Raw genomic sequence first — 18,653 nt, 5'->3', positions numbered from 1 at the left:
AATGGCTGATGTATAAGAATTTGCATGCCCAGGAAACCTCTAGAGTGCACGACAGATGTAAAGGAACATGCAGGCAGGGTTTACCCTTCCCAGCCTCCCAAACCCTGAGATGGATAAGCACAAAAGAATACATGGATGGATATGATATGATATATATAATATTGTATTGTACTGCTGTTGTGATGAAAACTGTGAGAAGAATAAAGCCCAGAGGAAGATGAGTTGAAGAACTGATGCCGAGGGGAGTGCTGCTGTGAGTGTGCAGTACAGGTTTCTGCCTGCGGGTGGCAGCAGCTCGTTGCGCGCTGTTTATGTCGGTGAGCAGCAGCAGAGGAAGAAGCAGCGGGAGGCCGTTGTGTTGCACGTAGCTAAAGCTCGGAGTTCCGTTTGTATTGGAATATCCGCAGAAAAAGCTGCAATTTATTCGCGGAGTTCCGCATTTCGGTCCTCCTCGTTCAGTGACCTCCGCAGCTCTCCCGCAGCGTGCCCGTGAGGAGCCGCAGGACCTCCGCGGAAGGAGATGTACCGCGGTCGGCCTCCTCCGAGAGGGGGCTACCCGCCTCCCTTTGAAGGCCGGGGTCCGCCTCCGCCGAGGCCCTACCCGGCCCCGGGCTACAGGGACGACCGGAGCCGGCCCAGACCTCCGTACCACTCCGGCTACCACGATCACGGACCCCCGGATCCCTACCGCCGCTCCCCGCCGCGCAGGAGGTACCCTTCCCCGGGCTCAGACAGCAACCGCGGCGGAGAGTTATGGACCGGAGGTCCGCCGAGAGAGGTGAGAGAGCCGGGGTCCGAACGGGCCGAACACACCGGACAGCCGGCAGGTTACCGCACACACACCGGTGTGGGTGGTCTGCGGGGACGGATACGGCCGAGAGGGAAAATGTCTGTTTCTCATTTGTAAAGAGTGTGTTTGGAATCAGATTTAGACCAAACCCCTTTTAAAAAACGACCAATTCATCGCGAGCTTAGCTTTCAGTTTATGTACCGCGTTTATTATTTAGTTTTATTGTTTAACGTGTCTGCCCGACGACTCGTTTCAACACAGCGAGCCTTGAAACGTTTAACTTGACATCCTCACCCTCATCATAAAAACACATACAGCTGACGGCAGTGATGGTGGTGTTCACATTAGTGTGAAGCAGTAATGATGCTTCGTGGAGGGAGATTCCACGGCTAGCACTGGTTTTGTAGCGAAATGTTCCCAGAGAGAGGGCAGGAGGGGGTGAAAGTCCCGTGGAGAGAGCTTGGACCACGAACGTCGGAGACTCAGCAGCTCAGCTGGCCTGGGAACACCTCGGGATCCTCCAGGAGGAACCTCAGAAAATACTAATACATTTTATTTAAAAGCAAGACTCTTCAAGACTCCCAAGGACATTTAACAATAGAATAAGACAGTAGAACAATGACAAAATGTGAATATACAGATTTGAATGGAGGAGTTTTGAGTTGAGATTTAATCTGGGGGAGATAACCAGTGTTTCTTATATGTGGGGGCAGAGCACTCCACAGCCTGGGAGCAGAGCAGCTGAAAGCTCTGCTTCCCACGGTGCTGAGGTGGAAAGAAGGCACAGCAAGCTTAATAGAAGAAGAAGATCTGAAGAGGTAGTGCTTAACAGGTCAGAGAGGTCAGGAGGAGCCAGGTTATAAAGGGCCTTGAAGGTGAGCAGAAGAAAGGGCACCTGGAGCACGTATGCTAAACAGCAGGACTGTTGGGATGTTTGTTGGTAATAATGATGTTGGTAGACGTTTAGCTTGCAAGACAAGGAGCTTTGTAAAATCTTACTTTGGTTTAAGTGCTGTTTCAGCCATGAAGTTTATGTCCCAGTGACCTGTAAAATTCTAGTTTATTATAGTTCTTCAGAATAAGTGCCTGGAGATACTTCAAGAAGGACTTTGGCTCTGCTCTCACCACACTTGGCGCTGTAAGCTCAGGAACGCTCAGGTTAGAAACTGTAGAGTAATCAGAATCTCAGAAACCTGAAAAAACCCCAAACAAAACACAAAGCTGCCATAAAACATCTCCATCAGGTCACGCTGATGGTGAAAAGGTTTGTTTTTTTCCATTACGTGCCACAGGCGCTGGACTGTCCTGTCGGTATTCTGCTCTGAGAGATGTAGTGCTGAATTTTTGTGTTTCTCGTACAGAGGTCTCTGTCTCCACGTGGCCCGATTCCCCTGGACCACAACCTCGTCATCACTGTTGGCAACGAGCTGAATGGACCTTCTGGCTCCGCCTCCTTATGCCATCTCGAAAGGTGATCATTAGGCAGATTTTATGTTTATTGTGATGGTTGAAGGCAATACAGCTGGATAAAGAAACAGCAAATGTGGTCCTTTTATGTTAGTAGTGAAAAGGAAATGATTTCACCATTAAAAGATGTTCACAGTGAAACGTCTCATCTAAGTCATCTGATACTAGTACTTTTAAATACTCCAGGAACAACAAGTAAGGTTCAAGGTTCTTTATTTGTCACATGCATAGTTATACAAGTATAACCCACAGTGAAATGTAACCTGACACGCTCCTCCACATGTGCAAAAATGGGGGGGTGGGTAAGAACAACATATATATAGTATATACATTGGGTGAATGTGCAGTAGTAGCAGCAAGCAGGTGAATTCTGTACATTAATAAGAATAGACATCTAACTATTTTACAGAATAGACAATATAAACATATTTAAAATTAAAGGAATTTGAAATGTACATTGTGCCTGGGTTTAGAGTGTCTGGAAGAGAGTCCTGTCTCAGTCAAGTATAGATGATGTGAGAGGGCGGGTGTGTGTGTTTAGGACCCGGATGGCTTGGGGATAGAAGCTCCTCTTGAGTCTCTCTGTCCTTGCCCGGATGATGCTGAATCTTCTACCAGATTGCAGAAGTTGGAACAGTTTGTTGCCAGAATGGGACGGGTCCTTCAGTATCTGCTCTAGTCCGGCATCTCCTGGTGTAGGTGTCCTGAAGCGGGGGGAGAGCAATCCTGCAGCAGCGTTCTGCTGTACGGATCACTCTCTGGAGAGCTTTTTGGTCCTTCACACAGCTGTTCCCAAATAGGGATGGGTATCGTTTAGGTTTTATCCGATACCGGTGCCAAACCGGTACTTTTAAAACGGTGCTCAAACCGGTGCTTAAAGAATGGAGAAAACAAACTTGCCCTAAAACCTCTCATGTTCAGCTGTTTTTTTGTAAAAAAGATAACAATGTTAGCCTTTTCTGCAGCTATAAGACATATATGGCATCACTCTTGGCTGGAAGCAGTGCTTAAACAATGGAAAAACACAAACTTTGTCCAAAAACCTCTCATGTTTAGCTGTTTTCCACTTTTTCTTTGGTCATTTTAGCCTTTTTGGCCAGGGTGAAGGGAGTATCTGCCATCAAACAAGAAGACAGCCGCATGTAGCTATGATGGTGTTTGCTAGTTCACCTTACATGCATTAATGTAATAACGTGGTTAGCCTACTCAACGTAAATTACACACGAACAACATTAAGCTACTCACGCAGAGAAGAACGGCTGCTGCTGCATCATCATCATCATCATTTCTGCTACACTGGCAGGGCTAGGGGCCAGGACTCTCCTCTTCGGGTTTTTGGGGGATGTTGCTAACTCCGGGTCGATAACAGGCACCACACCCGCAGTAGATGTGCACGGTGTGAGGTCTCGCAGCAAGCTATCAAATACGGCGCATTTCTCGGCTTTTAAAAAAACGCTATGCGTCGCCAGGTGTTTCATCAGATTCGAGGTGTTACCTCCTTTGACAGTATCACAGTATCAGCTTAAAGCACTTGTTGCAGCTGCTGAGTTTGCATCTTTTGCTGTGAAGTACAGCCAGACTTTTGACCGCTTCGCCTTGGGCGTTTTTAATCTGTAGCTCTGCTCTAAAAGAACGTACGTACCTGGACCCGCCTACTATCCTCAAAACGTAAAATGATTGGCTAGAATCTAAAGTGTATCACAGCTCAGGAAAATAAAGCACCGAAATGTGCGCTACTTTTCAGTCGATGGCACCGGATACCGGTACCCATCCCTATTCCCAAACCAGGATGTTCTGTGTGAGGATGCTCTCCACAGCGCCTGTATAGAAAATCCTGAGGATCTTTGGAGAGACCCTGAACTTCCTCAGTTGTCGTAGGTGATACAGGCGCTGCCTAGCCTTTTTGGTCTGGACCTGAATGTGGGCAGACCATGTCAGGTCTGAGGAGATGTGGACACCAAGATACTTGAAGGACTGCACCCTCTCCACTGGAGCTCCATTGATGATAATGGGCTTGTAGTCTCTGTGTTGACTCCTTCTGAAGTCCACCACCAGCTCCTTGGTCTTGCCGACGTTCAGCTGGAGCTCGTTGTCCTGGCACCATGATGCCAGATTCTTCACTTCGTCCATGTATGCCGCCTCATCGTTGTTGGAGATGGCGCCCAACACCACTGTGTTGTCAGCAAACTTCACAATGGTGTTGGAGCCGTGGGTGGCCACACAGTCTGAAGTGTAGAGGGAGTAGAGCAGTGGCGAGAGGACACATCCCTGAGGTGCTCCTGTGTTGATGGTGATGCTGTTAGACACGCATCTACCCACCCTCACCACCTGAGTTCTGCCAGTCAGGAAGTCCAACACCCATGCACACAGACGGCTGTTGAGTCCCAGATCCCTGAGCTTTGTGAACAGTCTGCAGGGCACTATTGTGTTAAACACTGAACTGTAATCAACAAACAGCAGTCTCACATAGTTACCCTAAGCCTGCAGTGTGAGAGCAAAGTGCTCTAACAGGGTGATATGGTACTACAAGGTCATTAAGGTAAGATGGGGCCATCCAGGTCTTTATGTCTTTAAGACATTCCTGCAGTTTAACTCATTGGTGTGTGTTATCTGGCTTCATGGACAGATAGAGCTGGGTGTCATCTGCATAGCAGTGAAAATGTATGCTATGTCTTCTAATGATGCTGCCTAAGGGAAGCATGTATAATGTAAACAGGATTGGTCCTAGCACTGAACCCTGTGGAACTCCATAATTAACCTCAGTGTGTGAAGAGGACTCTCCATTTACATGCACAAACTGGAGTCTATTAGATAGATATGATACAAACCACTGCAGTGCAATACCTGTAATACCTACAGCATGTTCTAATCGCTCTAACAGGATATTATGGTCAACAGTATCGAACGCTGCACTGAGGTCTAGCAGGACAAGCACAGAGATGAGTCCACTGTCAGAGGCCATAAGAAGATCATTTGTAACCTTCACTAAAGCTGTTTCTGTGCTGTGATGAGCTCTGAAACCTGACTGAAACTCTTCAAATAAACCATTCCTCTGCAGATGATCTGTTAGCTGTTTGACAACTACTCTTTCAAGGATGTTTGATATGAAAGGAAGGTTGGAGATTGGCCTATAATTAGCTAAGACTGCTGGGTCTAGAGATGCTTTTTGAGTAAAGGTTTAACTACAGCCAGCTTGAAGGCCTGTGGTACATAGCTGATTTTTAGAGATAGTTGATCATATTTAAGATCGAAGAATTAATTAATGGCAGGACTTCTTTGAGCAGTTTTGTAGGAATGGGGTCTAAAAGACACGTTGATGGTTTGGAGGAAGTAATTATTGAAGTTAACTCAGAAAGATCAATTGGAGAAAAAGAGTCTAACTTAACATCAATGGTACTAAGAGTAGCTGTAGATAATATTACATCTGTGGGATGATTATTGGTAATTTTTTCTCTAATTCAAATGTTATTTGTGAAGAAGTTCATGAAGTCATTACTAGTTAACGTTAAAGGGATGGTTGGCTCAACAGAGCTCTGACTGTTTGTCAGCCTGGCTACAGTGCTGAAGAGAAACCTGGGGTTGTTCTTATTTTCTTCAATCAGTGACGAATAGTAAGATGTTCTGGCTTTGCGGAGGGCTTTCTTATAAAGCAACAAACTATTTCTCCAGGCTAAATGATGATCCTCTAAATTTGTGACACGCCATTTCCTCTCCAGATTACGAGTCATCTGCTTTAGGATACGTGTTTGAGAATTATACCACGGAGTCAGGTACTTCTGATTAGAGACCTTAGTTTTCACTGGAGCTACAGTATCCAGAGTCGTACGTAGTGAGGAGGTGAAATTATTAACAAGATAATCGACCTCTGTTGGGGTAGCGTTCAGATAGCTGCTGTGTTGGTACAGGTCATTGAAGATGATAACAGTGGGTGGATTATATTCTTAAACTTAGTTACAGCGCTTTCAGAAAGACATCTACTGTGATAAAGTCTACTCTCCACTGCTGTGTAATCAATTATTGTAAATGTAAATGTTATCAGGAAATGATCAGACAGGAGAGGGTTTTCAGGAAACACTGTTAAATGTTCAGTTTCTATGCCATATGTTAAAACAAGATCTAGAGTGTGATTAAAGTGGTGGGTGGGTTCTTTTACATTTTGAGAGAAACCAATTGAGTCTAATAACAGATTAAATGCCATGTTGAGGCTGTCATTTTTAGCATCTACATGGATGTTAAAATCACCCACAATAATTATTTTATCTCAGCTCAGAACTAAATCAGATAAAAGGTCTGAGAAATCAGACAGAAACTCTGTGTAAGGCCCAGGTGGACGATATATGATAACAAGTAAGACTGGTTTCTGAGTTTTACAGCTGGGGTGGACGAGGCTAAGCATCAGGCTTTCAAATGAATTAAAAGTCTGTCTGGGTCTTTGGTTGATTACTAGGCTGGTGTGAAAACTTGCTGCCACACCTCCCCCCCGGCCTGTGTGTCGAGGTTTCTGGCAATTACGTGTCAGTGAATGGTAAAAATGTGTTATCTGCACAACCAGTGAGGTTTAGCTACTTCATGTTTTTGTCTCCATGTAGACGGGAGTACGAGCAAAGTCGGGGCCGGAGCAAACCTCGCAGCCGCAGTCCCGACCGGAGTCGGGCCAGGAGTCTTGGAAGGAGCAAGAGCCGTCCCCGTAGCCAGAGCCGCAGTCCGAAACGGAGCCGGGCCAAGAGCCGGGGCCGAAGCCGCAGTCCGGACCGGAGCAGGGCTAAGAGCCAGAGCCGCAGTCCAGACCGGAGCAGGGCCAAGAGCAGGGCCAAGAGCCAGAGCCGCAGTCCAGACCGGAGCAGGGCCAAGAGTCGGGGCCGCAGCAAGAGTCGCCCCCGCAGCAGGTCTAAATCTAGGCCCAGATCCAGGTCTCGATCCAGAGGAAGGAGTCAAGGACAAAGTTACAGCAAAGGGACGAGCTATGCTCGCAGTAAGAGCCGTCAGAGGAGCCGCAGTCGCAGTGCAAGCACCAGCTCGAGCTCAAGCAGCCGCAGCAGAGGTGATGCTACAGATTTGAATAAAGGGTTTAAGGAGCTAGAAATGGCTCGCCGCAGGAAGGAACTTGAGGAGCTGCTCACGTTACCAACAAAGTCCATCCTGAAGAAACGCAGCTCCGAGGACTCGCCATCCGTCAGGGTAAGTTTGCAGACAGTGTTTTAGTCTGTGTTTCGATACATGCTTCTGTTAGCCAAAAAGCAGAGATGACCACGGTGGAGTTCCTCAAAATGACCATCATAGTATTTCTGTTACAGAGCACGGACTCTCCTCAAACTCAGGATGGCTCCATGTCCCGACTGGCCGATCAGCTCCTGCAGGCCGTCAAAGGCGCTGACCCTCGCATGGTGGCGTCCATGCTTGCGGAGCTGCGGTCTGATCCACAGATGGCTCGACGTGCTGGCCTCGACGCTGAGATCAAAGAAATCCTCAGCCTGCTGGGGATGACAACGCCGGGGCCCAGGACTCAGGAGAAGGTGCTGGACGACATTGACGATGAGGAGAGATTCCTGTATGGCGATTCGGAGGAACCCAAACCACCGCCGGCGCCGGAGCCAGTCTTGACTCACAGTCTAGACTTGTATGGAGACGTAACTGAGGAGGCGCTGTATGGAGACTACCCACAGCAGAAACTGGTCTCTGCTCAGACACACGGATGTACCCTTCAGCCCCCTCACTCCACGGACAGTTATGTGAGCCGGCCCACCATCAGCCCCGACCACAACACCACGGCCCAGGTGTCGAACCCCGCTCCCCCACCGGGGAACGAGCCCCTGGAGGAGAGCGAGCGCCAGGCACTAGAAGAGTACGAGAAGATCCAGGATCTGCTTAAAACCATCGGTCTGGACCTCGGAGTGGCCGAAATTACCAAGATGGCTGCCAGGACCAAAGAGCGTCTCCACGGGAAGAAACCCCCTACAAAGACGCCCACGCGGCGCAGACGGTACTCCTCCGACAGCTCTGATGGCAGCCGGCAGGGCCGTAGGTCACGAAGCCACAGTGGCAGCTCTAGCAGCACCAGCCGGAGCCGGAGCCACGGACGCGGTGCCACTGGCGCCGGCTGGAGCAGCGACGAGGATGACCGCAGGAAGAGCTCAGCTCCGCTCAAATCTCACCAAGACCATGACATTAAAGAGGAGAAAGGCGAGTGGAGCAACACGGCAGCGCCGCCCTGTCAGACTCCAGAGCCAAGCTGCCACCCCCCTCATCCAGGTGTACCCATCCCCACCTACCCCCCCGTGCAGGTCCCCGCCATGATGCACCCCAGCTACCCTCCACCTGTGTACAGTCAGTATGGGAATTACTTGCCCTTCGTACCCCAGCAGTGGCCCCCCACATATCCACCCCCAAACATGAGGATGCCGCCTCCTACAGTTGCTGAGGAGTACCCCCCCACACTGCCCTACAAACAGGCTTATACCCCTGAGCCAGGGGTCAAAGGTCAGTCTCCTTTTAACGAACTCTTATCGCATTTAGTCTGAGCATGACGATTAATTGCGGGATGTTTTCCTCACTGCTAACCAGGTGGCTCCGCCCCTTCCTCTTGTGGATCCTTGCGTGTAGGTTGCTGTAGTGTTTGTCCCCTCACTTCTCCCCCTGCCACCTCTGCAAAACAGCATGTAGGGGAATAAAATAAACTTCATGTTTTATTTAGTCAGACCTGAAAGCAGTGACTGAACCTGTAAGCTAGCTAGTTCTTCTTCTCTACCGTCAGGCCAGTGGAGTCGCCCCCTACTGGACAGTAAAAAAATGCAGCTTTAAGAAGCTACTTCTGTTTTTATATATAGTTTGTTTGCTTCAGAGTACTTAGCCATTTTTATTCGCTGTGTTATTTAATAGGTTGAGAAGGCTGAAATGTGCACTACACAAATGTTTGCACGTAGAAACGAGTCATTAAGTCATAAACATTCAGGGAGTTTTAAAATGTGTTGTTACTATTTTTACCCGCCTCCATAATGAGTGTAACACATGGTTGGCCACAGTTGAATCCAGTGTACAGAACTGGCGAGCGCTGGAAGAATAAACTGGCTTCATCGACCAGCGAGAGCAGGATGAGCAGCTGTGGGTCAGTCGGTGTAAATAAATGTGTCTGTCCATCCTCAGGTTTGGTGAAGAGCTCCACCCAACACGCAGAGAAGGGGAGCGCCAAAGCTGCGAGAGTGTCTGAGGAGCAGAACAACGAGAGCCAGAAACAGAAGGTCAGCCTCCATCGCTTCTTCCCACGTCTTTGCATTTACGTCAGAAGGAAGTTTATGCCTCCACATCCTTTGGCTCCACCTGAAAAACTAAGATGTGGATCATTCCAAGAAGGAAAGATGTAGATTTGGGTGGAGCCTCTGACTCACTGATTCAGCTGATTGGATGTTCACACCTGTGACTGTGTTGGTTTGTTCAGGTTCTGGAAGAGAGAGAGAAGCTGAAGCAGGAGCGAGAGATCAGGATGAAGAAGAAGGAGTATCTGATGAAGGAGCTGGAGAGACTCAGGAAGCAGCAAGGTGTGTTACTGTGTTACAGGTGATTTATGCTCCGCCCACGCAGCAATCCCAGCCAGCATGTGGTGGGACGTCCTATAAAGCTGCTGTTGGTTTTAAGTTTATTAATGACGTATAAAATCAGACACTTTTATCAGCTGAAGTGAGACTGGAGATCCTCAGGGATCGCCTCTGGGACTTTATTTGTTTTTATTCAACATGTGCACAGCTGTGTACAGCTGATCATTTCAGAAACCTGCCGCTGTAGAAAGTTTCATTTGGTGTTTGTTGTTTTAGCTGTGACATGAAAACATGGAGCTGCAGGAGACGCCTCCTCGATGGAACGTCACTGATGGCGCTTTGACACTTGCCGTGCAATGTTTTTCAGGTGAGCTGCTGAGGAAGAAGCGCCGGGAGAAGGATGGCCACAAGGACCCTCTGCTGCAGGAGATCAGCCACCTGCAGGAGGAGGTCATGGCCCAGATCTCCAACCTCCGCAAGGAGCACGAGGCTGCCGAGAAGAAACGCAGCGAGATCGAGAAAGTGGCACTCATCCTTGGCCTGAACCCGTCGGACCGACCCCGCAGGATCAGCAAACCGCCTGAGGTCCAGAAGGCTGAGCAGCAGACTCCACCACAGAAGAAGAAACATGAGGCGGAAAGGAGCCCAGAAGGCCAGCCGGCGGCCAGCGGCCCCATGATGAAGGTACACTCACCTGCAGAGGAGGTAACAGGAAGTGATATCGGAGTTAGAAAGCATAGCTAGGGTCAGTTATTGATCAGTTTACTCAGACGAGATGTGTCGAGAAGCACCGAGAACATGTTCCTTTATTCACTCAGTGAGGTTCACCTGCAGACCACTTCGTCCTCTAGAGCTGTGATTTTGAATTCAATGCTTTTATTTCGGAAGATTTTACTTTGTGCTTGTAGTTTTGTCTGCCTCATCATCACGTCAGCAGTGAAACTAGTTTCACTGAACATTAGTTGTTTTAATGGTTTTATATAAAAATATAAGAAGTTTAAATGTTTCATGACAAGATTCTGCGATCTTGTCGCGTTAGACTGGAAATAGATAGCTCAGAGAAATGAAATGTTTTTAAAGCTTTGCTAACAAACAAGAAGTTTATCGGACATGTAAAGGATTTGTATAATCGCTGGGTGGAGCTAAAGCCTCACTACTGTCTCATGTAAATTAGTTTAATCCATTCATCATCATAGAAATGTCTTTGTACTTTTACTACCGTTTGTTTTCGTTACATTGAGTGTGAGAGCGCGTTTTAGTTTAGAGTGATGTAGTTTAGAGCACAGCTCAGCAAGCTGTGAAACATGGAAACAGGAAGTCAAAAAAGTATTTCTAGAAAATAAAATATTATTTGAATTCCATAAAGGATTAGCATATGGGCTCAAACAGTGGTCATAAATATTTTGTGCTTGTAAATCAGTTTTGTATGTGTAAAAAGAATTTGTGTGTGGACTTAGCCAAAAAGTGTGAAACTCTGCTCTCAAGTTTCAAGTTACAAGTACAAATTTTGACCCTATTTTTCTTCCTTTCAGCTGATTGGTCAGTGTCATGTCAATCACAAATTTATCTAGTTTCACATGTATTTTTTGGCTAAGTCCACACACAAATCTTTTTTACACACACACACAAATCCTGGTTTACAAGCACAAAATATTTATGACCACAATCGGAGCCCATATTAGCAAGCTAACGTACCTCTGCAAACGTGTCCACAGACCGTTTAGGAGGATTCGCGTGTGCTTGTGTCGGGCTTGAATGCGCTCTCCTCTCATTCTGTGTGTTTGTTGTGACATCACTGGACTGTCATGGCCGCCAACATTTATACCTGTGCATGGCGAAGCTCCACCAGTCTGGAGTAGTTGGAGGTGGAGTTTCTGTCTTTGAGGTGATTCAATTCAGCTTTATTTACACAGCGCCAAATTACAACAGTCACCTCAAAGCGCTTTATACTGTAAGGTCGACCCTACAATAACACAGAGAAAACCCAACAGTCCTGTGACCGCCTACGAGCGAGCGCTTTGGCGACAGTGGGAAGGCCGCACTGAGTCGTAGTCGTTGCAGACTGTGATGATAAATGTTTCGGTCACAGCGTACATTTCAGAAGCGTTTGCAGCTTGCCTCATCAGTGATTGGTTGTTGAAGTTGTGACAGCCAACTGAGCCAGGTTACACAAATTGATGATGATCAGTAACTGCTCGCTGATCATTTGGTGCACTTACGCAGCGCTGTTGGTTTGAACAGCGCCCCATCCTCGTCCAGATATATCCAACGTCAGGCAAAAAAGCAGCACATACGTGTGAATCTGCACATGGTCTCAGCTCATTAATGTGCCGAAAGTCCTCCATCAGCACCCCAACAGACCGTGGCGGTGTCCTGGGCTGCTGATGGGTTGAACAGACATTTGAATGTTTGCTGTGAGTAATTATGTGTTTCCTTGAAACCCTCCTCGAGTAGTTAAACGTCAGTTTATTCTAATCCGTTTATTAAAACACGTGGGTCGGGTGCTAGTAGAGAAATCAACATGAATCAGCTCCTGGCTCATGTTTACAGCTGCTGCTCGGCTGGTTTGGCCGTCACACGCTGGCTTCAGCCTCAGGAAGGTGTGACGCTACCAAGGCGTGGATCCTGGACGAGTCAGATCCAGATTTTAGATTGCGTTAATGAAAACGACGCTGCTGAGCGGAGGGTTATAGACTGAATTTAGACTGTTGAGTTTCATTGTGACCGCTGCAAGTTTGTGCTCAAGCTGAAATTTTGCGTAAGAAGTTACTGCCGCTATAAAAACATCTGAGGGATACACGTTGACATCTTCAATGCAGAGTCACACAAGGTAAGAAACTCTTTAAAAGGAGCTCCTGTTTTTGCTCTGAATGCAGGCTGTCGCTCTTCTCCCCGCCATCTTGACTCTCCATCATTTTTCTTTCTTTCTTCTTGTTTAGCAGACTTCCGTGACTCTGTCGCCTTCGAAGGCGTCCCTGCACACGCCGCCCGACGCCACTGCAGCTCCAGCTCCGCCCCCCGAGCCCTTTGAATACTATGACGCTGGAAACCACTGGTGCAAAAACTGTAACGCTACATGTGGTTCCATGTTTGATTTTTTCACACACTTGCACAGCAAAACGCACCTAAAGGTTGGTTTTCACTTTAAAGCATCATCGCCCACATTGTCTGAAATTCTCCCTCTTTGATATTCAGTTGATGTTCATACCTCGGCGGGCTCCTCGTGTTTGCTCTGTTACATTTCATGTTGTTCTCCGTCCCTCAGACTCTGGACCCGTATGACCGACCCTGGGCTTCCACTCCGAGCAAAATCAAAAAGAACCAGCTGCCAGACGAGAAGCTGACTAAACCCGCTAAAGGTACTTGTGCTGCACCTTCAGAGGATCCTGCAGACTTATCACAGTCTGTTTTTTGAACCACTGAATTTTGTTAGCCGTATTTTGGTTCCAGGTGGAGCTCAGTGTGGATCTCTGCTGCCATTTCTGTCTCTTAATGAAAACAGTGTTAACGAAGTGATTCGCATCGAAGCATAGCGGAGACGCCTGTCCGCACCTCCAGTGCGATTCGTTTCCTTTTCATGCCTCACATGGCTCTGAAAGCTGCTGAAAATGCAACAACAGTTGGTAAAGTGCGCTAAGTTCTTGGTGCAGGTGTGTCCGCATCACCCCAAAAACAGCTCGACTGCATCTCCTGCAGGCACCCGGTTATTGCTGAGGAGCTGCAGCATTTTTCCATCTTTCACTGCTCTTAAATAACCACTCAACTCTTTACCATCTGTTTTCCAAAAAAGTCAGCACCCCGTCTCTTTAACCTTCTCCTTTTTTGACAGGTACTGGAAATGGACACTTCCATAAGGTAAACATGATTGGTAGCTCATTTATCCTCCGTTTGAGGGTTGAAAATGTTGTGTGTCGCGCTGCAGGTTCGGAGTTCCTGGTACCCGTCAGAGGATTCTTCTGCCTGCTGTGCAGAGAGTTTTATGGCGACGGCATCTGTGCAGAAGAGCATGTCACCACGCACGCTCACAACGAGAAGTATAAGGTTTGGAACTCAATGACTTAAGCATTGCCAAACATACAGAGATCTGCGCCACCGAAACCTTTAAAGGTGGTCAGGTCTGCCTTTCCTTTTCTTGATATAGATAAAGGATAGATATAAATAAAGCAACACTTCACACATCGGATCTCAGAGGATCCCTCCCCATCCTGGGAATCTGGACAGCCACATGGTTTAATGCACAGGCGTCGAACTCCAGGCCTCGAGGGCCGGTGTCCTGCAGGTTTTAGATGTGTCCTTGATCCAACACAGCTGATTTAAATGGTTAAATTACCTCCTTAATGTGTCTTGAAGTTCTACAGAGGTCTGGTAATGAACTAATAGTTTGATTCAGGTGTGTTGACCCAGGGTGAGATCTAAAACCTGCAGGACACCGGCCCTCGATGCCTGGAGTTCGACAACCCTGGTTTAATGGAAGAGAAAATTATGAACAACTGAATTCAAAGACGTCAAAGGCTCGTTCATTATGCTGAAATTTCATTGCAGCACCTAAACATGCTCCTCAGTTCTCATCCTGTACAAAGGAGCAGACATCAGTTCTGCTGTTGGGCTGAGGGGCATCTATGTCCAGCTCAGAGTAACTGCCTGTCACCTGGAATTTTCCCCATGCTCTAAAAAGTGTTGCTTTGAATTATTTGAGCAGTGTGTTTCTGGGGTTTGATCAATTCTGATGTGTAGATTGTAAGATTACATGTTTATATGTCAAGTGACCAAAGTGGAATTCAATATATATTCTTGACTCTTCCTCACCAGAAACAAATGTATGAGAACCCACTGTACGAGCAGAGGCGGAACCTGGACCGCCAGGCGGGACTGGCCTTAGAGGCGAGTGGAAAGAAACGCAAACACGACGACGATGAGAAAGGCAGCAAAGAGGAAAAGTCCAAACACAAAAAAGAGAAAAAGGAAAAGGAGAAAAAGAAAGAAGAGAATGCTTCAAAGGAGGACAAGTCCAAAATTAAAAAGGAGGAAGACGAGGATAAGCTGAAGCCAAGCAAAAAGGACGATTTTAAGAATGCCAAGAGCCCTGAAAAAGAGTGGCCTTATTACAGCAAGAAAAACAATGATGAAAAGTACAACTACAGCAAGAAGGATGACAAGTACCATTACAGCCGAGAGGAAGACGAGAGGGACAGCCGGCACAGATACAGCAGGGATGAGGAATATCGGTACCATTACCGCACCGATGCTAATGACCGTCCCAAATATGGTTCAAAAGATGATGGGGACAAATTTAAAGGTGGCAAATATTCAGATGCCAGATCCAAATATGAGAAAGAGCGAGATGAATGCAAACCTAAAACTGAGAGGGAAGGTTTTAAAACGTTTGAGCCAGAGAAGCCGGCAGTCAGCAACCCCGAACCACTACCAAAACCCTACGAACCGCCCAAAATTCTTTGTGGCCCCAGTCCGGCCATGAGGGCCAAGCTCCGCAAGCAGAGCCTGGAGGCCGGCAAACCAACTACAGCAGCAACAACCACATTCGGAAAGTTCATTTGGAAGAAGAAGGAGAACATGCTTGCAAAGGAGGCGGAGAAAGTTGCTGCAGAATTCATCAAAGAGGATGAAGCCGCTGCCAAGTCACCCTCGGTGGAAGACTCTTTTGCAAAGTCAGTAGCTGTTGCCAAAGAGATCGCAGAGAAGCTGGGAAACAAACCAAGCGTATCTGCTCCCTGGATGTCCAACCGGGGACGGATCCGACCCAACCTCCCTACACCTGCTCTAGGTCTGAGGAAGCCAACCATGATGGGCAGACCTGCATCTCTGAATACCTTTCTGTCCATTAAACCCCAAAACCCTACTTTAGTAGAGTCTCTTCCAACAGAGGGCGCAGTACTCCCGCCTCCTCCCGTGAGTTCCGGAAATGGTCTGCTTCAGACTAAAATGGTCCCATACGTTGATAAACTTGGGCCATTTGAGGGAGTCCTTCCCCTGTTTCAGGTTAGACCTCCACCCGTGGTGCCTGTACCATCTGAATCTACTCTGCCAGTTTCTGAACCAGCCCCAGTCCAGCCAAATCCTGCCCCTGCTGGTGTTACAACTCCTACACCTTCTAAATTTAACCCTGCTCCACCAGTTTTTGAACCTGCCCGAGTCCAGTCAACTCCTGCCCCTGCAGATCTCACAACTCCTACACCTTCTAAATTTAATACTGCTCCACCAGTTTTTGAACCTGCCCGAGTCCAGTCAAATCCTACCCCTGCAGGTCTCACAACTCCTACACCTTCTAAAGTTAACCCTGCTCCACCAGTTTCTAAACCTGTCCCAGTCGACTTAAAGTCGGTCCCAGTACAGGCAAAATCTTTAACTTCTTTAGCTACCACAGCTACTCCAGCACAACCAGCCATGATAAAGATTGTGTCTGACGTGGCAGCTCCTGGTGTTCCAGAGGGTGAGCAGACTCGTACGGTGTTTGTCAAACCTCCACCTTTCATGAATAAGTGTGATGGAGCTCAGAAATCGGACAAATTTAGGAGCAACCTGGCTGCAGCCAGAGCCCAAGATTTATTTGGCATCTTCTACAGCAGCATCAGCCAAACGGGCCCCTCCTCCTTCAGCAAACCAGCATCAGATACTAGAGCTGAAGGCAGTAGTGGCAGTAAAAGTCCATTTCCAGTTCCAAAAGCCCTAACACCCCAACCACAGTCCAAACCACACCCAGAATTACAGCCCCAACCTGAGTCTCAGCCACAGTCCCAACTAAAGCCCAAACTGCACCCTGAACCTGGGTCCCAGCCACAGTCCAAACCACAGACACAGCAACACCTTGAACTCCAGCCTGAACCACAGCCCAAGGCACAAGGTCTTACTCAGTTCCCGCTTCCAAATGAACTCCAAAGATCTCCACAACGAAATCCAAATGAGCAGCCACAAAACCCACTGACCCCGACAAACTCAGGCATTCAAATTATGTCTGTCTGGTCCCTGCAGTCTGCCAAAGACTCCGCATCTGAGTTGGCTCTACCTAATGAAAGAAACACGCAAATGGCTCAACCAAGAGTGTCTCCCCCGCTTCAGTGTGAGGTTCAGAGTGCACCTGAAGACCGGTCCGTGACAGCCAAATTGGATCCCCAAGTCTTCCCAGAGAGTCAGTCTTCCAGACTGGAGTCCCAGCTCAAACCATGTCCAGAAAGTCAAATAGAGCCCCAACAGTCAGGATTAAGCAAGGTCAACGAATTCCATCCAGAGACTCATTCTGACACAGAACCTGAACCCAAACCAAAAACGGGTCCTAAAACTAGGGGTAAGAAAACCCCGCCTGCTCCTCGGCCAACCCGGCAAACTCGATCCCAAACAAGATACCAAACCCGACAGCAGCTGAACCAGAACCAGCCTGAACCAGAACCCGAGTCAGCTTCAGGTGACACTGATGCTGCAACTACAGACCCAAAGAACTTGGACATGGTAGATGCTGGCTCTGTGTCGCAGCCAGAGGCTGAGGCGTCCAGTGAGGCGAACCCTCAGATTATGAAGATAACTGCAGAAACACTGGGCTTGCCCTCTGACATGACCTCACTGGACTTTGAATATGATTTTAACTTTGAGTAGGAGGCGACTGGGCTTTGTGACATGGGGGCGGGGCTTATTCTAACCGCTCGGCTATCCAGAAAGGCTGAAGCCACAATGTGTCACATAGTGGAGGGACTTCACCTGTCTAAAGGACCAGATTTATTTAGAGTTTAATTGAATTCCTTTGTTCACTGTTTTCTCCAGAATTTGTTTTTAGGTCTGCTTGATCTCATAGAAACGTGTCCTCACCCAGCAGTCTCCTAGTTTTGCAGCTTTTGCTTACACTTCATAGGTTTCCAATAGACTAAAAGAAGAATTTAAATACTCAAATAAACCTGTAAACTGCTTGATTTATGCCATTTCTGTTTAAATAACACAATAAACCTCCTCTCTTTGATCATATTTGGCAGCTGGGACCGCTGGTGTGTTGCGTTTTGGAGTTGCATTTAAATGAATAATGATTCCACCTAACAGGACTAGTGAGCTCATGTAGATGGCTGCCATCCGATCTACTGAACGAGAAACCTTATAAAATCAGAGTGCTCACCCGTCTTTGAAATACATAAACCAGGCTCGGTCAAGCACAGTCTTTTATTGTAATGACACAACTTGTCCTTTGAGGCAGCAGAGTGTCTGTCTGAGGTGCTCTCTGTTGAAAGTGGAGATGCAGCTGACAATGATGATGATTTGGATGAGTCTGCTAGGACTCCTGTGAGTTTCCGTACTCTGAGGGGAACCTGGAACACTTTAATCCTTGAACCCTTTCACAGTTCATCTGGACCGACCGTTTGTTTCACCTCATTTCTGCTTCTTGTCACAGGAAATGTTGGCCTAGAACCTTTCGGGAAATAAAAGATTCCTGAAGTCAAAAAAAGCCCAACAAAGTTCAGACAGTTCATCCCAGGGACATTTCTTAAATTTTCAAGCCATCGGTGTATTTATTTTATTTTTTTATAGGCGACCTTTCTGTTGTTGATCTCAGACTTGCTGGATGTCTTCCCCTGTGTAAAGGGTCTGAACTGAATCATCTGTCTCAGAATAGATGAATGGCTGGGAAATGCTAGAAACCAACCTGAGACCTGGACCTCAAAGTTCCTGAACCTACAGAGAATATGGCATCTCAGAACACGAGGTGAGGCTTAATTTAGCAACCAGACCGTCAAAAGTTTCTTAGTGTCTGGGAAATATGTCAATGTGAAGATCTGAGTCATGGTCCTTTCACTGGTTCTCAGTGTTTGATCCAGCTAACCCAGATTAACTCACTGTAATGTACTAAATTTGTGGTTAACCTGTTTAAGAAC

The 18,653-nt window shown here is 47.4% G+C and overlaps 1 protein-coding gene across 4 annotated transcripts; it reads left to right on the top strand.

Moving 5' to 3' along the window:
- The first annotated feature begins 331 nt into the window (after positions 1–331).
- On the top strand, positions 332–17,754 carry znf318 (zinc finger protein 318). Of its 4 annotated transcripts, none has more exons than XM_087849864.1 (11): positions 332–778; positions 2,152–2,261; positions 6,847–7,435; positions 7,552–8,734; positions 9,398–9,492; positions 9,690–9,789; positions 10,154–10,470; positions 12,729–12,917; positions 13,052–13,145; positions 13,709–13,827; positions 14,596–17,754. In XM_087849864.1, the coding sequence occupies exons 1-11, from the start codon at positions 521–523 to the stop codon at positions 17,389–17,391; spliced, it is 5,850 nt and encodes a 1,949-aa protein (XP_087705990.1). In that variant the 5' UTR covers positions 332–520; the 3' UTR covers positions 17,392–17,754. The 4 variants fall into 4 exon arrangements, with proteins under 4 accessions (XP_087705990.1, XP_006806914.2, XP_006806915.2 ...); XM_006806851.2 differs by having other exon boundaries at positions 13,616–13,827; XM_006806852.2 differs by having other exon boundaries at positions 12,726–12,917.
- The last annotated feature ends 899 nt before the right edge of the window (positions 17,755–18,653 follow it).

The sequence above is a fragment of the Neolamprologus brichardi genome, chromosome 13, assembly GCF_056152115.1.
Source record: "Neolamprologus brichardi isolate AB-2024 chromosome 13, ASM5615211v1, whole genome shotgun sequence".
NCBI classification, from domain to species: Eukaryota; Metazoa; Chordata; class Actinopteri; order Cichliformes; family Cichlidae; genus Neolamprologus; species Neolamprologus brichardi.
This window is presented reverse-complemented; position numbering and strand designations above follow the sequence as displayed.